This window comes from Oncorhynchus mykiss, chromosome 9, assembly GCF_013265735.2.
Source record: "Oncorhynchus mykiss isolate Arlee chromosome 9, USDA_OmykA_1.1, whole genome shotgun sequence".
Lineage (NCBI taxonomy): Eukaryota > Metazoa > Chordata > Actinopteri > Salmoniformes > Salmonidae > Oncorhynchus > Oncorhynchus mykiss.
In genome coordinates, this window is record NC_048573.1 from 28207088 (window position 1) to 28226459 (window position 19372).

Below are 19372 nucleotides of genomic sequence, written 5' to 3' on the forward strand. Positions count from 1 at the left end.
GCTACGGTGGGGGGGGGGGGGGTAAGTGCAGTCAACAGTGCCATGCAGTCATTGCAAACGCCCCTACTAACCCAGCCTCCCTTCCCCACCAGAACATCATGTAACCTGTGTGATGTGACTGGAAGGGGCCAGTTAAAAATGTTTAAAAAATCTCAGCCTCATAACATCCATCATATAGACCAGGGCTATTCAACTCTTACCCTACCAGGTCCAGAGCCTGCTGGTTTTCTGTTCTATCTGATAATGAATTGCACACACCTGGTGTGCCAGGTCTAAAGCAGTCCCTGATTAGAGGGTAACAATGAAAACAACGCAGTGGAACTGGCTTTGAGGTCCAGAGTTGAGTTTAAGGGCTATAGAGTCTTCCTTATAACACATCATCCCTAAACAGCTTTAAATAAATAATGTGCTTCATAACCAAATAGCTATTACGGAAGACTCAATATGACTAACAATCCCTAAATAGGCAGATCGATACGTTGTAATCTAATCTAAACGCACATATGAGAGCTATAGTCCCTAGCTAGTATAGCTTTCAGGACTAGGTAAATTAATTGTGGTGTGTGTGGGAACATATCTAGCTCACTGTGATCAGGATTGACGCCCGGTCCTCAGGGCTCCTGTATAATGGGTCTAATTTAATTCAGGTCTCGCAGCCATAAAGATGTAATTATTACTAGCCTCGGTGGCCTTACTGTATCTACTGCAACCGGGAAAGATGCACTCAGCTTTCAGTCACACACACAACTACAACGCTGACAAATTCACCCGTCTACCCTCACGCATATCTCTCACTTACTATTCCTCAATCTCAACTTCAGGGATTTAAACCAGTGGCTTGGTATCTAAACCTAGAGGGAGCGGGGAATCTACAGGAGGGCAGTGGAAGGAGAGAGAGAGGGGACAGGGACAGCCCTGGTCTCTAATGCAGTCATCCAGACCAGCATCATCCAGAGAGGCCTGAACTCCCGTGTGGACAGGCAGAGGACGAGAGAGAGAAACAGCGTCAGTGATTAGAGCAGCTGGGAGGAAGAGGAGGAGGGGAGATTGGCCAGAGGGAATGAAGGAGGACAAGAGGGAATAGTTCAGTTCAGGGTAAAAGGAAGAGAAAAAAAAGAACAGAAGAGGAGCGAAGGAAAGAGGATGAGGCATGAAAAAGGAGATGGACAGATGAGCAGGGATAATGAGACGAAGAGGAGGAGGTAGACCTGAACAGAGTGCCGTCAGCGTCGAGTCCGACAGAAGTCAATGAGTCTTGAAGGAACAGCTTGAGAGGGATGTCTGGTCTGGTGGAAACAGTCTAGAGTGCAAACTGCTTAACTGTGTCCAACTAAATTTAGGTTGGTTGGATACAATGGTACCGTTCAGTACAATTACAGTGTGTCAAAATTACTATATGCATGAGTGTGTGCGAGTGTGTGCAGGTGTGTGTCAATATGGGTCCTCCCCCAACACACACGTACACACACACACACACACACACACACACACGTAGGTCACACCAGTGTGAAGAGATGGCCTTTCATCGGCCTCTTTCATGCTTTGTTTTGTTCATATTTGTTTTTTGTCTATTCTGCCGCTCCCCATGGTAACAAGCTGGTAGCAGCCAATCAGAGCACTGACTGAGAGGGCCTCGGCGAATGCAAACGCAGGGTGATTATTTCAGGAGTGAAATTGTGCTCCTGGCTGCACCTGGCTCATTTGATTAGCAAATTTGAGTTCTGAAACTTGCCATGACGGCAATGACCGGGGGGATTGGAGAAGGGTACACCCTAAGAAGGTCGTTCCATGAAATGTGTGACTTTTGATATTTTAAGTAGAAATTGTGCACCAATATAGATTTAAAAATATATAAAAACCACATGAAGAATTCAATAAATGTGATTTTTAATATGAATAAAGATTTGCTAAAGAAAAGAACATCGACATTTTGACATGTCCCTCTGTGTACCCTATGACCTCCAGGAAGATTTGAACCCACTTAACCCCAACATTTCTCCAAGTTTTCCGAGATATTTTGTTGCTTTGACAGTCATTTCTGAAGATGATTATTTATCTAGTGTCATTAGTGATTCAAACCTGTCCCTCATTTTAAAGGCCAACCCTGTTATGTGAACTGAACTCATGTTAATATGATGAAACTACTATTCCAGAGTGGGTTGAGTGGGTTGAGCATGACACGTCAACCCATAGATAGACAGGCTAGAAATGTTTTATCCATTTAATTTTTTTATGTGAAGATTGCATTCAATTGCATCTCCCTGTCGCACACCACAAGCTTCCATTCCCCCTGTCACAAGGGAATTTATACCTGATTTAAGTTAAAATCACAACCATGTTACTTTATTTGGCACCTACTAAGCACTAAATAGTATTTTTGTTGGTTAAGCCTCAAGATGGGGAAACGTGTTGTTTCAATAAGTTGAACATTTTGCTCTTTATAACAGAAAGGAAAGGCACTGAATTAGTCGAAAGGCCCAACAAGGGCAAGTCTCCAAATTCTACTTGGACAATTTCATCCTAATCATCGTCTTATTATTTTGTTTAACAAGCCTGATTTTATCCACCATTGAATTGGAGCGATTGCAGGCCCTATTTCCGTGCCTATTAACACCTCTGTCGCTGTTCTGAAGACAAACACGGTGCGTCAGTGGAGGTGTGGACGTAAGAGGTCGACAAGAGGTCGACATGCCTCTCCAAAAAGTCCCAAATAAGACGTCCTTTCTGTAATTACCATTTCATCAGCGTTTAACTGGCCCGAGCAGTCACCAATGCAGTGGAAAAGTTCAAACTCATAATTTGACCCTGTGCCTCCCATGTCTCAACTGAAAAAGACGTGTCAGAGACAGTCTATCAAAGTTCTTAGCCCTCAAAGTCAAACGGATAAAAAGTCTGAAAGTCAGTCAGGATGAGTGGGGTCTCCGTGCAACTAGAAGAGTTGGAGGGAGAGGAAGAAGAGGAAGGGCTGTGTTTGGCTTCCCGGCATTTCTACTCACCTTCAGGTCGCGGTGGACCACGCCCATCTGGTGGCAGTGGAGCACGGCCTCTAGGATCTGCTGAATGCAATGACTGCATGCAAACACCAGGGGGCGTGGGTTAGTGACAAGCTCACACTCACTGTGTGCCGTGCGTTCTCCTTGAGACGGGGTGGGGGGGGGGCAGCAAGGGTGGTGGTTGGGATGATGTTTAGGCCATTGATTTGTTAATATCCCTCCAACTACCACCCCTATAACACCAGTACTCCAGTGTAGAGCCAATGTATTTACCCAATTGAATGTGACTGCTTTGACTATAAGGTGAAAGCAAGATTGTAGATAATCTAATAAGTGAATGCGGCATAAGTTAAACAAAAGTGTGTTCTGATTGGACCATTAAGAACAAGGACATCTGGCTATGACATCATCACCCACCAACCCCACTCACTGTCCCCCCGGGTCTCAAAACAGAAGTGGTGTTAGCTCCCCGCTGGCTGTGAGCTCGACCCTGGGGAGGGTTAAGGAGGAGGGAGGTGTATGAATTGATCCTATTTATACCCCTCTTAAACCAGAAGGGGCTTATCAAATACGCCCAGGACCCAGTCTCACAGCAGGCGTTCAGAGCAGAAAAACGAACACCGGAGAGAGATGCTACATGCACATCGTCTTTGGGTTTACAGAGGAGGAAAAGGTGAGCTATGTCACCCCCCCCCTCACCGCCCTGCCGCCCCCGCGTGGGCCACCTGACCTCAGCCACGAGTAGTGATTGGTGGAGGGGTCAGGGTGGCTGCTGGTAGGGGATTGGGTTTGGAAGAGAGGTAGAGGAAAGCGGCTTGTGGGGTTACAGGGTGAATGGGAGGGGCGGGGTGGATGTTAATTGGTGGTGGATTTCTGGCGGACGGGTGGGCAGGCGGGCGAGGGGGCCGGCATGGTGCCAGCAAAACCTCTGTTGTGTACTAACCTTCATGTCCCTGTGAACTATACCACTTTGGTGACAATGATTTACACTTTCTAGAATCTGCTGTATGCATTGGCTGTGGAGGAGAGAGACAAGGCCAGAAGAAGCGAAGAGGAGAGAACACACATCAGAAGAAAAAAAAAAAAAACACAAAAAAACACACAAAAAATACGAAAACGAGAAAGGCCAGCGAAACTGTAATATCAAAAGTAAAAACTAGAGAGAGAGCGACTGAGAGACCGAGAGAGAGAGAGAGAGAGAGAGAGGAGAGTAAAGTTCACATCATGTTCTACCACTTAATCTTTTGGAGAGTGACAACGCTATTTCGGTCACAAGGACGCTAATTGACTTTCAATATCAGGAATGACAAAAGGACTGAATCTTTTAACAGTCTTACTTTAAACGGAACATTGCTTTTTGGAATGAGTAGAAACTATCCATATCAAAATGATATGACCTCAAACTCAGGTCTTTGTGTGGTTAATGGCGTGCGCTATACAGGGGGAAATAGATCCGCAGACGGCAGCCTCGTGACAGGAGAGCAACAGAAAAACAGACGACAGAAGAGTATCTCCATAAGATACATGCCAGACAACGCACACAGATATAATACAGATATCATCAACTCTATTACTAAATTACAGTAACAAAGAGAAAGAGGATGTATGCAGTAACACACAAGTACTTTTCACACGCATAATGTGTTATGTTGAGGCAGTAACTTGTGTCATCTTTAAACTCTAATGATGAAAAATCCACTAAGTCTATTGTGTACAACTAAGTGAACTCTAATGTGTTTTTTTATATACATTTTTTTTACATCCACTGACATGTGTTTGACTAGACCAGTAACATTAGTTGCTGTTAAGTGAGTCTGTGCGAGTCTGACCTGGCGTCTGCTTCGCTGTAGTACTCTCTGGCTACGATGTCCTCAAACAGCTCCCCACCAGTCACCCTGGAAGAAAGGGGAATAGGAGACGTGATAATTCCATGCTAGAAGTTCAGGAAAACAGCGGGAGACCCGGAGAACGAGGGTGCAGTCAGCTATGCAAATCTGCCTTTCAGGCATCTTTCAAGGAGAGAAACGAGACACCAAAAGATGTCACGATTTGGACAAAACAGCAAATATGCTTGTGCATTCTGATCATTAGAAAAGCATTAGACACCCCTCCAACGGTGTTCGAATAAAACATGTAGTTGACATATTAGATTGGAATGCATTCCTTTGTGTTCCAGTGAGCTAAATGTCCCGAATCGTAAGTGTTATTCCAAGGAACTGGGCAACACAGGAGATGGGAATGTTTCCTGTAACCACTCTTGGCACTGGAACGACACCAGACTGTTGTACATGGATTGTGTTCAGAGTGCAACACACCACAGTCAAAACGTCCAATGGATTCTAGCAATGCTTTCAGTTTGTTCGTAGTAATGCATTAAAAATATAAAGGCAGGTGTATGTAACATAATTATATGTGTTTTACCTTTATTCACGGTCAATGTAATTTGCCTCATTTGTCTCGTCATTCTTCTGGCCAGGTTTATTTGGGTAAAAGGAAAGAAAAGCTTTCATCCCCGCAATTCACTAATCTCAGCTGCCTAAGAGCGGCACCCTTTTTTTTTTAACAGCCCTTAGTCAAATTAAATGCAGCATTTTAAATAAATTGGCACCGATTTCCCCCTCCAGCTGCCAAATTAAACACCGCCAAAACTGCTGCCAATGCACAAGGGAGTGATAGAGAGAGATGGAAAGATAGTGGAAGTAATGGGCATTGAGCTGGATGGACTGTTCGAAAGAGCGAGGGAGAGTAGACGTAAAGTTTTTCTTCTGGAGTGATATCGATGTGCGTCAAAAAAATGGTGAAATATGGATGTAACATGCAGTAGCATATGAAGAAGCACAGACATTGTTGCTGGGGAGAGAGCTATATGGAAGGAACACTAATCAAATCACTCAGATCAAAAGGCTAGCGTTCAAACTAACTGTGATGCATCATAAGGAGCCAGGCAAACAGACCTCGAAGCCAATACATACTTTACTGTGTCCCCTCTAAATACAGCCCTGAGTTGTTCACTGTCCAGATGACCTCACCAAGGGAAAACTCCGGGGGCATTAATTGGCTTTAACTAGGGCCCAGAGTTTCAGGAACTACTCAGAGCGAGACGGGGATTTCCAGCCCACTTTGACATCTGTGGAACATATAAGGTTCGTTTTGGCATGCTGCCATTGGAAATAAACACACTTGATCAGCCAACGGATTAACCTTGGAATCCTTAAAGGAGGAGAAAGGCGTTTGGTCTATTTAAAATACCCGTGCGGAGCAGTGGTATATTCCAATTTCTTCACTACATCAGAGTCTATGAGAAGATTAGACTGTTAAGAGTAATTTACAAGCCCATCACATAATTTGACTGGAGGGTGAGAAAACAATGCAAAAATGTTTTTTAAAAACTACAACACCCTTTCCTTGTACACACACCCACACACAGTAAATACCAGTGGAAACAGAACTGGAAAATAAAGTGCTGTCTACTGGTAGGAATAAATAAGGAGTGTTTAAGTTCTAGAGACTCCTGTGCAGAGGAACATCAGGGGAAGAGGAGAGGGCTGGGTGTAGAGCAGGGACACAAACAGCCTGGACGGCTGCACCAGTGTGCACGTCTTCATTGCCTTTGGGGCCACCTTTGGAGCTGCCCACTTAGATTTCCATAAATATGAATCATGTAAATATCCTTGGGGGCATGAGTTGAGCGATGCCTCAAAACTCTGCGTTGACACCTCTGAACAAACATACACATTTACAAAATATTCAAAACAACAGTGACAATGCAAAACATTGCTCACAGACCAAGTGTGTAAGCTCGTGAACATATCTTATCTATCTTTGCAAGCTTGGCCAGCTCTGAACCAATGGTAATTGCGATGAACCCTTCTGTTCTTTGGATGATTATGTAAATTCACCCGGAAGGGAGCGGTGAGGAGAAAAGACAACTGACAGAAAGGAAGCCGATGAAGAGAAGATGGTACTGGTGAACAGAACCTAAGAGAGGAGGCAATCTACGGAGCACATCTGTGTTAGCTATTCCCACGTCCTGCCTGGAGAGCGTCTGGGGACACACATGGAGGAAATAGAATAAAATTATTCATTTATCTAGCAATTACTACATGTACAGTGTGCTTACAAATGAATATGCCCCACTAACAGGTAGGGCTGGGAATTGCCAGGGACCTGGCCATTTCAATATTATCCTGACACATATAAACTCAGCAAAAAAAGAAACAGCCCTTTTTCAGGACCCCGTCTTTCAAAGATCATTTGTAAAAATTCAAACAACTTCACAAATCTTCAATGTAAAGGGATTAAACAGCGTTTCCCATGCTTGTTCAATGAACCATAAACAATTAATGAACATGCACCTGTGGAAAAGTTGTTAAGACACTAACAGCTTACAGACGGTAGGCAATTAAGGTCACAGTTATGAAAACTTAGGACACTATAGAGGCCTTTCTACTGACTCTGAAAAACACCAAAAGAACGTGCCTTAGACATGCTGCAAAGAGACATCTCACAGCAAGAACTGGCAAATCTGGTGCAGTCCATGAGGAGGATGTGCACTGCAGTACTTAATGCAGCTGGTGGCCACACCAAACACTGACTGTTTTTGACAACCCCTTTGCTCAGGGACACAATATTCAATTTCTGTTAGTCACATGTCTCGGTTGTTGAAACTTAACTTATGTTCGTATAAATAATTACACATGTTGAGTTTGCTGAAAATAAACACAGTTGACAGTGAGAGGACGTTTCTTTTTTTGCTGAGTTTACGATACTTAGGTGCCGAAACTATATTTATTGCGATTCTCACCATTCTACATACAGTGCATTCGGAAGGTATTCACCGTTTCACTTTTTCCACATTTTGTTATGTTACAGCCTTATTTTGAAATGGATTAAATAACTTGTTTTCCTCATCAATCTACACACACAACCCCATCATGACAAAGCAAAAACGTTTTTTGAATTTTTTTTTTGCAAACAGAAATACCTTATTTATATAAGTATTCAGAACCTTTGCTATGAGATGTGAAATTGAGCTCAGATGCATCTGGTTTCCATTGACCATCCTTGAGATGTTTCTACAACTTCATTGGAGTCCACCTGTGTTAAATTCAATTGATTGGACATGATTTGGAAAGGCACACAGCTGTCTGCATAAGTTCCCACAGTTGACAGTGCATGTCAGAGAAAAACCAAGCCATGAGGTCGAAGGAATTGTCTGTAGAGCTCCGAGACAGGATTATGTCGAGGCACAGATTTCGGGAAGGGTACCAAAACATTTCTGCAGCATTGAAGGTCCCCAAGAACCATCATTCTTAAATGGAACAAGTTTGGAAAAATCAAGACTCTTCCTAGAGCTGGCTACCCAGCCAAATTGAGCAATCAGGGGAGAAGTGCCTTGGTCAGGGAAGTGACCAAGAACCCAATGGTCACTCTGTCAGAGCTCCAGAGTTCCTCTGTGGAGATGGGAGAACCTTCCAGAAGGACAACCACCTCTGCAGCACTCCAGGCATCAGGCCTTTATGGTAAAGTGGCCAGACGGAAGACACATGACAGCCCGCTTGGAGTTTGGCAAAAGGCACCTAAAGGACTCAGACCATGAGAAACAAGATTCTCTGATCTGATGAAACCAAGATTGAACTCTTTGGCCTGAATTTCCAAGGGTCACGTCTGGAGGAAACCTGTACCCTCGCTACAGTGAATCATGGTGGTGAGAGCAACATGCTGTGGGGATGTTTTTCAGTGGCAGGGATAGGGGGGCTAGTCAGGATCAAGGGAAAGATGAACGGAGCAAATTAAAGAGCGATGCTTGATGAAAACCTGCTCCAGAGAGCTCAGGACCTCTGACTGGGGGCGAAGGTTCACCTTCCAACCGGACAATGACCCTAAACACACAGCCAAGACAACACAGGAATGGCTTTGGGACAAGTCTCAATATCCTTGAGTGGCCCAGCCAGAGCCCGGACCTGAACACGATCGAACATCTCTGGAGGGACCTGAAAATAGCTGTGCAGCAACACTCCCCATCCAACCTGACAGAATTTGAGGATCGCAGAGAAGCTCCCCAAATACCGGCGTGCCAAGTGTGTAGCGTCATACCCAAGAAGACTCTAGGCGTTTCAGCAAAGTACTGAGTAAAGGGTCTGAATACTTATGTAAATATGATCGTATATATATGCACCCCTGACAATTTCCATGATTTCCATTTATAAATAATTGGGTGTTTGGATCAGCAATTTCATTTTGATCTATCAAATAACTGATGGTCACAGTAATATTTCAGTAGTGAAATTAGGTTTATTGTATTAACAGAAAATGTGCAATATGCATCAAAACAAAATTAGACAGGTGCATAAATTTGGGCACCCCAATAGAAAAATCAAATCAATATTTAGTAGAGCCTCCTTTTTCTAAAATAACAGCCTCTAGATGCTTCCCATAGCCTCTAAAGAGTGCCTGGATTCTGGATGAAGTTATTTTGGACCATTCCTCATTACAAAACATTTCCAGTTCAGTTAGGTTTGATGGTTGCCGAGCATGGACAGCCCGCTTCAAATCATCCCACAGATTCTCAATGATATTCAGGTCTGGGGACTGGGGTGGCCATTCCAGAACATTGTACTTGTTCCTCTGCATAAATGCCCGGGTAGATTTTGAGCAGGGTTTTGGGTTGTTGTCTCGTTGAAATATACGGCCCCGGCGTAACGTCAACCTTGTGACTGATTCTTCAACATTATTCCCAAGAATCTGCTGATATTGAGTGGAATCCATGCGACCCTCAACTTTAACAAGATTCCCAGTACCGGCACTGGCCACACAGCATGATGGAATCCCCACCCAATTTTACTGTGGGTAGCAAGTGTTTTTCTTGGAACGCTGTGCTCTTTGCCACCATGCATAACGTCCCTTGTTATGACCAAACTCAATCTTTGTTTCATCAGTCCACAGCACCTTATTCCAAAATGAAGCTGGCTTGTCCAAATGTGCGTTTGCATACCTCAAGCGACTCTGTGGCGTGTGTGCAGAAAAGGCTTCTTCCACATCACTCTCCCATACAGCTTCTCCTTGTGCAAAGTGCGCTGAATTGTTGAACGATGCACAGTGACACCATCTGCAGCAAGATGATGTTGTAGGTCTTTGGAGGTGGTCTGTGGGCTGTTTTTGACCGTTCTCACCATCCTTCGCCTCTCCGATATTTTACTTGGCCTGCCACTTCTGGCCTTAACAAGAACTGTGCCTGTGGTCTTCCATTTCCTCACTATGTTCCTTACAGTGGACACTGACAGCTTAAATCTCTGCGATAGCTTTTTGTACCCTTCCTCTAAACCATAATGTTGAACAATCTTTGTTTTCAGGTCATTTGAGAGTTGTTTTGAGGCCCCCATGTTGCCACTCTTCAGAGGAGAGTCAAAGAGGACAACAACTTGCAATTGGCCACCTTAAATACCTTTTCTCATGATTGGATGCACTTGTCTATGAAGTTCAAGTCTTAATGAGCTCACCAAACCAATTGTGTGTTCCAATTAATCAGTGCTAAGTAGTTACAGGTATTCAAATCAACAGAATGACAAGGGTGCCCACATTTTTGCAAAGCCTATTTTTCACATCTGATTTAATTTCATACAACTTAATATTGCTACACTAAAAATCTTTGTCTGGACAATACCCCAGTACTCAGCTTTTATTAGAAAATGAATGGCATGCCACTGTGATCATTTTCTGTGACGACAGATTAAATTATTATGCAGCCTCAGAGGGGTGCCCAAACCTTTTCATACGACTGTATACATACACACACCCACACACAGTTGAAGTCAGAAGTTTACATACACTTAGGCTTGAGTCATTAAAACTCGTTTTCAACCACTCCACAAATTTCTTGTTAACAAACTAGTTTTGGCAAGTCGGTTAGGACATCTACTTTGTGCATGACAATTCATTTTTCCAATACTAGATTATTTCACTTATAATTCACTGTATCACAAATCTAGAGGGTCAGAAGTTTACATACACTAAGTTGACTGTGCCTTTAAACAGCTTGGAAAATTCCATAAAATGGTATCATGGCTTTAGAGGCTTCTGATAGGCTAATTGACATAATTTGAGTCAATTGGAGGTGTACCTGTGGATGTATTTCAAGGCCATACCTTCAAACTCATGGGAAAACCAAAAGAAATCAGCCAAGACCTCAGAAAATAAGTCTGGTTCATCCTTGGGAGCCATTTCCAAATGAGACACGTTCTGTTTCCAAGAGATTAATGTACTTTGGTGCAAAAAGTGCAAATCAATCCCAGAACAACAGCAAAGGACCTTGTAAAAATGCTGGAGGAAACAGGTACAAAAGTATCTATATCCACAGTAAAACGAGTCTTATATCGACATAACCTGAAAGGCCGCTCAGCAAGGAAGAAGCCAATGCTCCAAAACTGCCATAACAAGCCAGACTACGGTTGGCAACTGCACATGGGGACAAAGATCGCACATTTTGGAGAAATGGCCTCTGGTCAGATGAAACAAAAAAATGGTACCGTTTGGCCATAAAATGGCCATCGTTATGTTTCGAGGAAAAAGGGGGGCTTGCAAGCCGAAGAACACCATCCCAACCGTGAAGCACGGGGGTGGCAGCATCATGTTGTGGGGGTGCTTTGCTGCAGGAGGGACTGGTGCACTTCACAAAATAGATGGCATCATGAGAATGGAAAATTATGTGGATATATTGAAGCAACATCTCAAGACATCATTCATTCATTAAAAATCCTACAATGTGATTTTCTGGATTTTTTTCTCATTTTGTCTGTCATAGTTGAAGTGTACCTATGATGAAAATTACAGGCCTCTCATCTTTTTAAGTGGGAGAACTTGCACAATTGGTGGCTGACTGAATACGTTTTTGCCCCTGTGTGCGTGCGTGCGTGTATATATATATATATATATATATATATATATATATATATATATATATATATATATATATATATATATATATACATACACATACACACACACACACACACACATACATACACACATTTTATTCATTATCTAGACCTAAACCTATTCAACTCAATTAACTTTCATCTCAGGAGAGCTTTGAGAGCCAATAGCATTGTAGGCCTACTGAACTAGGTGTGCAAGGATACTGTACATATCTTAGAAAGCCAGGAAGGGATTGCATTGTTTCTGGTCACTGTAGGACATTGTAACCAGAGCCATGTCTTTTTCTTTTTTTACGAGTTCGATCAGCTTTAATATTGCAGATAGATTGTGGCTTCCAGCATTTTTTTGTAAATATATTTTCCTTTATTATTTTCTCCTAACCCCATCACTACTCCCCTAATTGGAGTAACTACTTCCAGCTTATACATACTATATACATTTTATGAACAATGTATTTAACAATAGTTATCTTTTGTTTGTTTTAAATCCCATCCCCTCCCATCTCTCAACACCATCCAGTTTCGATTTCTATTTGCCATATATTTTTAAACTGTGCTCTGATGTTTCAAACGTTCTGAACCTCTCTATTCTCATCGTTTCTACAGATTGCAAATGAAAGATACATTTTTTTTGCAAAAAGCATTTTTATACTATTGATCGATTGACTATGACTTAAAAAAAAAATCACACAGCAGTTTAAGTTGCAGCGTTAGCTCCATGTAAATGTTGCAATTCCTTAGCCATTCCTGGACCTGCGACCAAAAACAAGCTACATATGGACAGTACCAAAACAAATTATCTCAGGATTCTGCCTCTCCTCAGTGCCATGGAATTGGTACACTGAATATCTCTTCCCAACTATTTTGAAATCTATATGACACGGCTGTCCATTTTTCGATCCTTATATGAAACTGGTATACTTTTTTATTTATTTACCCCCAATTTTGGTCTTTAATGCAGGGCCTACAGACAAGTTCCTTACTTTTCCCCCTTCCACTCGCCTACTTTTGCGGTAATGCTGAAATGAGTTGCTTGTACTTATCAATGTGTATATTTGAGTTTAACCATCATTTTTGTTTTGATATTTGTTCCTTCTTTTCTAGTGGATCAAACAAAGCCATGTCTTACATATACCACTGGTTGGATGGTTGGGGTTGATGGGTTTTGTAGAGTGACACAATAGAGCAGGTTTGAACTTACAAGTCAAAGACCAGGTAGTGAAATCCCTCCTCTGATATGCTGTCATGGAGCCTCACTGTGGAAGAGAGGGGGGAGAAAGCAAAAATCTGATTAGAAATGATGCCTCTCAGACAGACCCATTCAGTTATTCAGACAGCTAGCGTGTCAGTGTGTGTAGTCTGATGCTTGTCCATGCCTGGGTGTGTGTGTGCCCGGCAGGCAGGGAAAGAAAAAAAGTCAGGGGAGGAAGAGAGAAACTCATCCATTACACAAATTACCCTGAAACGCCCCCGATCCTGCCAGGCCTCACTATATTCAATCCATAATAGACCTCAGACAAACTTCCCATTCATCTCACTGAGACAGACCCAGACAGTAGTACAACCAATGCAATACAGCAGCCTCACTTTTAAAATCTACACATCCAAATCTTACGCATGGAATATTAAATGTGATTGTTCATTCCACGTGTCAGGAGATGTCTTGCTGATGCATTGCCACAATAAACCTTTATGTTGCCCGTGTTTACAACAATTATGAACGCTTAAGCACATAAATATCACAAGCTTCATAATGTACAAAAGGTTTCTATAAGACTGACAGACAATACAGTACACGCTATACATGTTTCCTGTTGATGTCACGACTTCCGACGAAGTCGGCTCCTCTCCTTGGTCGGGCAGCGTTCGGCGATCGACGTCACCGGCGTTCTAGCCATCGCCGCTCCATTTTTCATATTTCCATTTGTTTTGTCTTGTTCCATACACACCTGGTTTTCATTCCCACACTGCATGTATTTAGTCCTCTGTTCCCCTCCATGTCGTTGTGTGTAATTGTTTTATGTTATGTGGGTATTGTTACGCGCCAGACTTTTGTTTCATGTTCTTATGTGCTTTCGTTTTGGACCGGAATAAAAGTGTGCCTGTTAACTACACTCTGCTCTCCTGCACCTGACTTCGCCTCCCGTATACACCCGTAACAGTTGAAATATTACCGTAAGGGTGGAGTGCCCAGCAAACTTTATTCAGAGCAGTTTTCCTCATCAAACCCTTTGTATCTGAATGCTGGGGGGGGGGGGGGGGGGGGGGAGTAAAGGAGAGAGGAAAAGGGTAAGAGAAAATAGCCAGCACAAAAGGGTGAGAAAAGAATGCAAAATCAATTGAGAGAGAGAAAGACTAGAGAAATGCCCTCTTTCTCTAAGAACCCACTCGTGTCTTCATTAGTTATATTCCTGACTAACATCTCTATTGTCATGGCAACCTTAAGAAGCGGGATGGCTCTACCGGTCGGATATAGATGCCAGCGAGGCGGGACGTTAACGAGGCGATCACTGCGTGCACCAGCCAATCAGAGAATGAAACAGACGGATGACCTCGAAGAAGAAAGGGGGATGGACCTCCTAGAAATACTGTAGAAATACGGAAACTGGGTCTTCTTTCATTTGAATAAACTGGGGTATTATCACTATAGCTAAGTCCTTAAATGATGTGTAACTCTGTGTCGCACTGCTTTGCTTGATCTTGGCCAGGTAGCAGTTGTAAATGAGAACTTGTTCTCAACTAGCCTACCCGGTTAAATAAAAGGTGAAATAAAAATGTATTTATTTTTAAAATGGGGTAGAGGATGAGACATCACCCTAAGAGGATAGAGCCTGAAACCTGAGATAATTGAGGTACATGGTTTGATGGCATATTAATTAGGCAGGATAGTATCCATCCTGCTAGGCATTTGTGTTGTCCCGTAATCCACATTAAGGGAACATAAAAAGAGCCCGGGATCCCATTGAGACTGAGGCTTCATGGAGGCTGTTCTTCTCACAGAACATTAAATCATGCCATCAGAAGCTGCCTCAGATAACACAACAATAGCTCCAAGGCCAATAGACAAAAGGCAATCCAAAACCACCCTCTTCCTGCCAATTTTCCCTCGCACGCATTTTAGCACTAAGTTGTCTTACCGACAACAGACAAACAAAATACCCCCCTCCTATCATCCACTCGTTCTTCCACCCCCTCATCATCGTTTCTGCAAAAAAAGAAAAAAAGAAAGAAAAAAACCCACCCACCCAGTGTGGTCACGTTGCTAGTGAAGTCTTAATTGGCCTCCGTGGGTCCCTTGGCAGCCTACGTGGGGGGGCTGGAGGGACGTGGGCTGGGGAAGCCACACAGATGGGGTGTCTGCACAAACTATCAAGAGACGACACATGGGAAGACTTAACCAGTATTTACTCAGTATTTGAAATGGTTTTCAGTGTCATCGAGTTTGTTGGCTTTCAAAATGAGAATAGTCTCAAGGAAGTAAGGGCATGTGTGTGGAGGTGGGGTGGATTCAAATAATGTGACTTCCCCTGATGCGTGTGAGATCCTGGGGACATACACGTACAGTAGCATAGACGTACAGTAGCATAGACGTACAGTAGCATAGACGTACAGTAGCATAGACGTACAGTAGCATAGACGTACAGTAGCATAGACGTACAGTAGCATAGACAGTAGCATTTTTTTTTTATTACAGGAAAACAGCAGCTCCATTCTCACTGTCCTTTTTTAGCCATGGAGGTTTGGAACAACTACTCTGGCACGGTGGGCTGGCCAGGACTGAGACAGATGGTCAGTGTGTGTGTGGACAGTACACAGGCAATTATGAAACAAGTGTGAATGGTCTTACTTAGGGTTCATCTTTGGTAATAACAGGTTATTTATGGCAATCTATGGTAACTTTGGTCATTTATACTTCAATAAAAAATATATATATATATATTCATACATAGATTTTGTTTTATCTGTGTCCATATTGTTCCTGAGATTCTAGTGGATATACCATATGGTTCAACAGCAAGTAGTAGAATTAGTTTAAAAACCATCAAATCAACAATGACATTTTCAATTAAAAATAGACTCGACAACATTTGTGTAGACCTTCCTTGTAAAATGCTTACTTTTACAAGCCCTTAACCAACAGTCCAGTTCAAGAAAGAGTTAAGAAAAGATTTACCAAATAAAGTCAAAAATAATCAAAAGTAACTCAATAAAATAACAATAACAAGGCTATATACAGGGGGTACCGGTACCGAGTCAGTGTGCGGGGTACAGGTTAGTCAAGGTCATTTGTATATGTGGAGTGACTACACATAGATAATAAACAGCGAGTAGCAGCAGTGTACAAAACAAATGGAGGGGGGGGGGGGGGGGGGGGGGGCATTTGATTAATTGTTCAGCCGTCTTATGGCTTGGGGGTAGAAGCTGTTAAGAAGCCTTTTGCTCCTAGACTTGGCGCTCCGGTACCGCTTGCCGTGCGGTAGCTGAGAAAACAGTCTATGAATTGGGTGACTGGATTCTCTGACAATTCTATGGGCTTTCCTCTGACACCTCCTAGTATAGAGGTCCGGGATGGCAGGAAGCTTGGCCCCAGTGATGTACTGGGCCATACGCACTACCCTCTTGTTACGGCCAACATTTCAGAGTACAAACTCAAGGGACACTAGAGAAGCTTAACCAAGTTGACTACTTCCAAATTGGTCGATACAGCTGTAATTCAGACACAGACACGGTTTCCCCCGTTGAAGTATTTATACCCCGCCTTGGGTGGAGTCTCCTCCTTATCTCTAAACATTGCATCATTATTGCTGGGCAGGGAGCTGAATGGGCCTTAAAGGGTTCCTCCCCTTATCAGTACCGCCACATGTGACCATTTTCCCTGCGCTCAGCTCCTCCCAAGCTTCATTATGGCTCCACCCCTCATGTCTCTTTTAAAACGAATGATTAACAATAGATAAAGCTCAGAAATCCAAACCCATCACTCTGTAGCGCCTTACGGTCAGATGCCGAGCAGTTGCCATGCAAGGCGGTGATGCAAGAGGTCGGGATGCTCTCGATGCATGCCTAAAGTAAACCATTATGGTGGGACAATTTCTGCAACAACTAAGAGCGTTGAAGCGCGAGGCTCAACTTCTCTGCTGTTATGGTGCCCTGGCTGGCCACGCTGTAAACAGTGTGACGCGAACCCGTGCACATGCGCAGACACGGTGTGTGAGCGAAGTCTTGCATCTCACTCATCTCAATATCGGTGGTGCTGCTCGTGTTTAACATGCTGAAACCGTCATTTTAAACCCTGATGGTATTAACTTAGTGGATGGTTTATATTAAGGATCATTTTTTACAACTTGGTCATTCAATTTGATTATTTGTATATATTTTACATGCGATAAAGAGGGCCAGAAATAATTACAGGGTCCAGAGAATCTGAAGTACCCAAAAGGGCCACTAGATAGATGTCATGTGATAAATTACATAAAATCCTTGAAAGTTTTCAGTAATATACCCTCCCTAGTCTTACTGCTGCCAGTGAAGGGTCAGCTGGCACATTGTCCAGAAAGAGAAGAGGGAAGAAGTTAGAGGGAGCAGGGCACTGAAGGTATAAGCCTTGTGCAGCATGGGACTCACCGATATTGGGGTGCTTGAGCAGGCGACAAATCCTGGCCTCTCGCTCCAGCTTCTGGTGATCTATAGGAGAGAGACAAAACAAAAGTCATGAGTCTTGGGAGGCACACACCTTCACCTCGAGGGCCCGTGGCATTCCCTCGCCTTGTGGTTAAGGGTGAGTAAGTGTCATCTTTTCTCCCGTTTTCACATTCCTGTGACCACACAAAAAGACATTCCCTGTTGCTTCCACGTTCCATTCCCTTCTCAGTACGAGAGCAGAGTCAACACATTCATAACATGATCAAATATCCAGAATCAATGAGCTACAGTTGATGCCTGGTTATTATACATTACTACTACAATGGAGTCACTTAAAGTTGGCCTCTTTGGTGAACCAGAAATTTAGACTGATCTTGTTTACATAAGCTGTCTCATCACGCTGCCAACAAGATATCAGCTCACTGCAACACGTATGACAGCGGGCTTTGAGCAGCCCTAACACTAAGATTTGTTTATTATTTGTGACGTGAGATAATTGACATGTCAATATCACGTGCAACTAATTTCAACACAATTATTGAATCCAAGTCCCGTCCAACGAACTAGTAGGTTACCCCATGATGAGGGGGACATTCATTTATTAAAGTCACTACGAGTAAGTATTTGAGAACCACTTAAAACAGTTTAAAATTCACCCAGCTTATTCATTGTACAGCAAGCGTCACAGCGAGGCAGAACTCCAATTCCTCCAGGTTCCTCTTTCATCTTACAAGAGGCCGACCGCCGCAACCACCGAATTATTTATCGTTAATAAATTCAGCCGGCAGAACCAGGAAATGAACAAAATTCCTTTTCACAGAGTTTAATGTGGCGTGTCCTTCATAGATAAATCAAGACGCTGGATGGAAAAAAAGTTGAGAGGAAATATCCACCTGGTAGCTCAAACCAAGAGGGGAGCTAATTCTGAATTCAACTGAAGAGAGCTGCGCTGAAGGACCCCAGTTTGTAGAATTAAAATGGCGGACGTGTTAAACATATACAATACATGACCAAACATATAATTCCAAAATCATGGGCATTAATATGGAGTTGGTCCCCGAATATCTGCTCGAACAGCTTCCACCCTTCTCAGATGACTTTCCACTAAATGTTGGAACATTGCTGCAGAGACTTTCTTCCATTCAGCCACAATAGCATTGGATGTTGGGTGATATAGGCCTGGCTCGCAGTCGACGTTCCAATTCATCCCAAAGGTGTTCGATGGGGTTGAGGTCAGGGCTCTGTGCAGGCAAGTTAAGTTCTTCCACATCGATCTCGACAAAGCATATCTGTATGGATCTCACTTTGTGCACCATGGCATTGTCATGCTGGAACAGGAAAGGGCCTGTTGGATTCTAGCTTGAAATATACTTATTCATGTTACCATACTAGAACTTATTAATTACTTAACATGTATAAGGAATGTACATGTTAGGGGTCAAGGGAGGGTAAAGATGAACTAGGTGTGTGGAAAGTTACTGAGTGGGAAAAGGGACAGAAGAACGTACCTATTCTATTCATATACAGCTAAAGACGGAAGTTTACATACACCTTAGCCAAATACATTTAAACTCAGTTTTCACAATTCCTGACATTTAATCCTAGTAAGAAAATCCCTTTCTTAGGTCAGTTAAGATCACCACTTTATTTTAAGAACGTGAAATGTCAGAAAAAGAGTTGAGAATGATTTATTTCAGTTTTTATTTATTTCTTCACATTCTCAGTGGGTCAGAAGTTCACATGCACTCATTTGGTAGCATTGCCTTTAAATTGTTTAACTTGGGTCAAATGTTTCTGGGCAGCCTT

At 42.9% G+C, this 19372-nt stretch overlaps 1 protein-coding gene across 12 annotated transcripts in view; it reads right to left on the minus strand.

The window, feature by feature from the left end:
• camk2d1 (calcium/calmodulin-dependent protein kinase (CaM kinase) II delta 1) overlaps positions 1 to 19372 on the minus strand; it is a 119793-nt gene that overhangs the window by 43420 nt on the left and 57001 nt on the right. For 6 of the 12 annotated variants that reach the window (XM_021615346.2, XM_021615342.2, XM_036987760.1 and 3 more), the window contains exons 3-6: positions 17549 to 17608; positions 13128 to 13182; positions 4823 to 4888; positions 2997 to 3069 (exon numbers count right to left, since the gene is read on the minus strand). In XM_021615346.2, coding sequence (XP_021471021.1) covers positions 2997 to 3069; positions 4823 to 4888; positions 13128 to 13182; positions 17549 to 17608 — 254 coding nt within the window. Of the gene's footprint in view, positions 1 to 2996; positions 3070 to 3936; positions 4010 to 4822; positions 4889 to 13127; positions 13183 to 17548; positions 17609 to 19372 lie in introns of all 12 variants that reach the window. The other 6 variants (XM_021615345.2, XM_021615341.2, XM_036987759.1 and 3 more) reach the window with 1 other exon arrangement.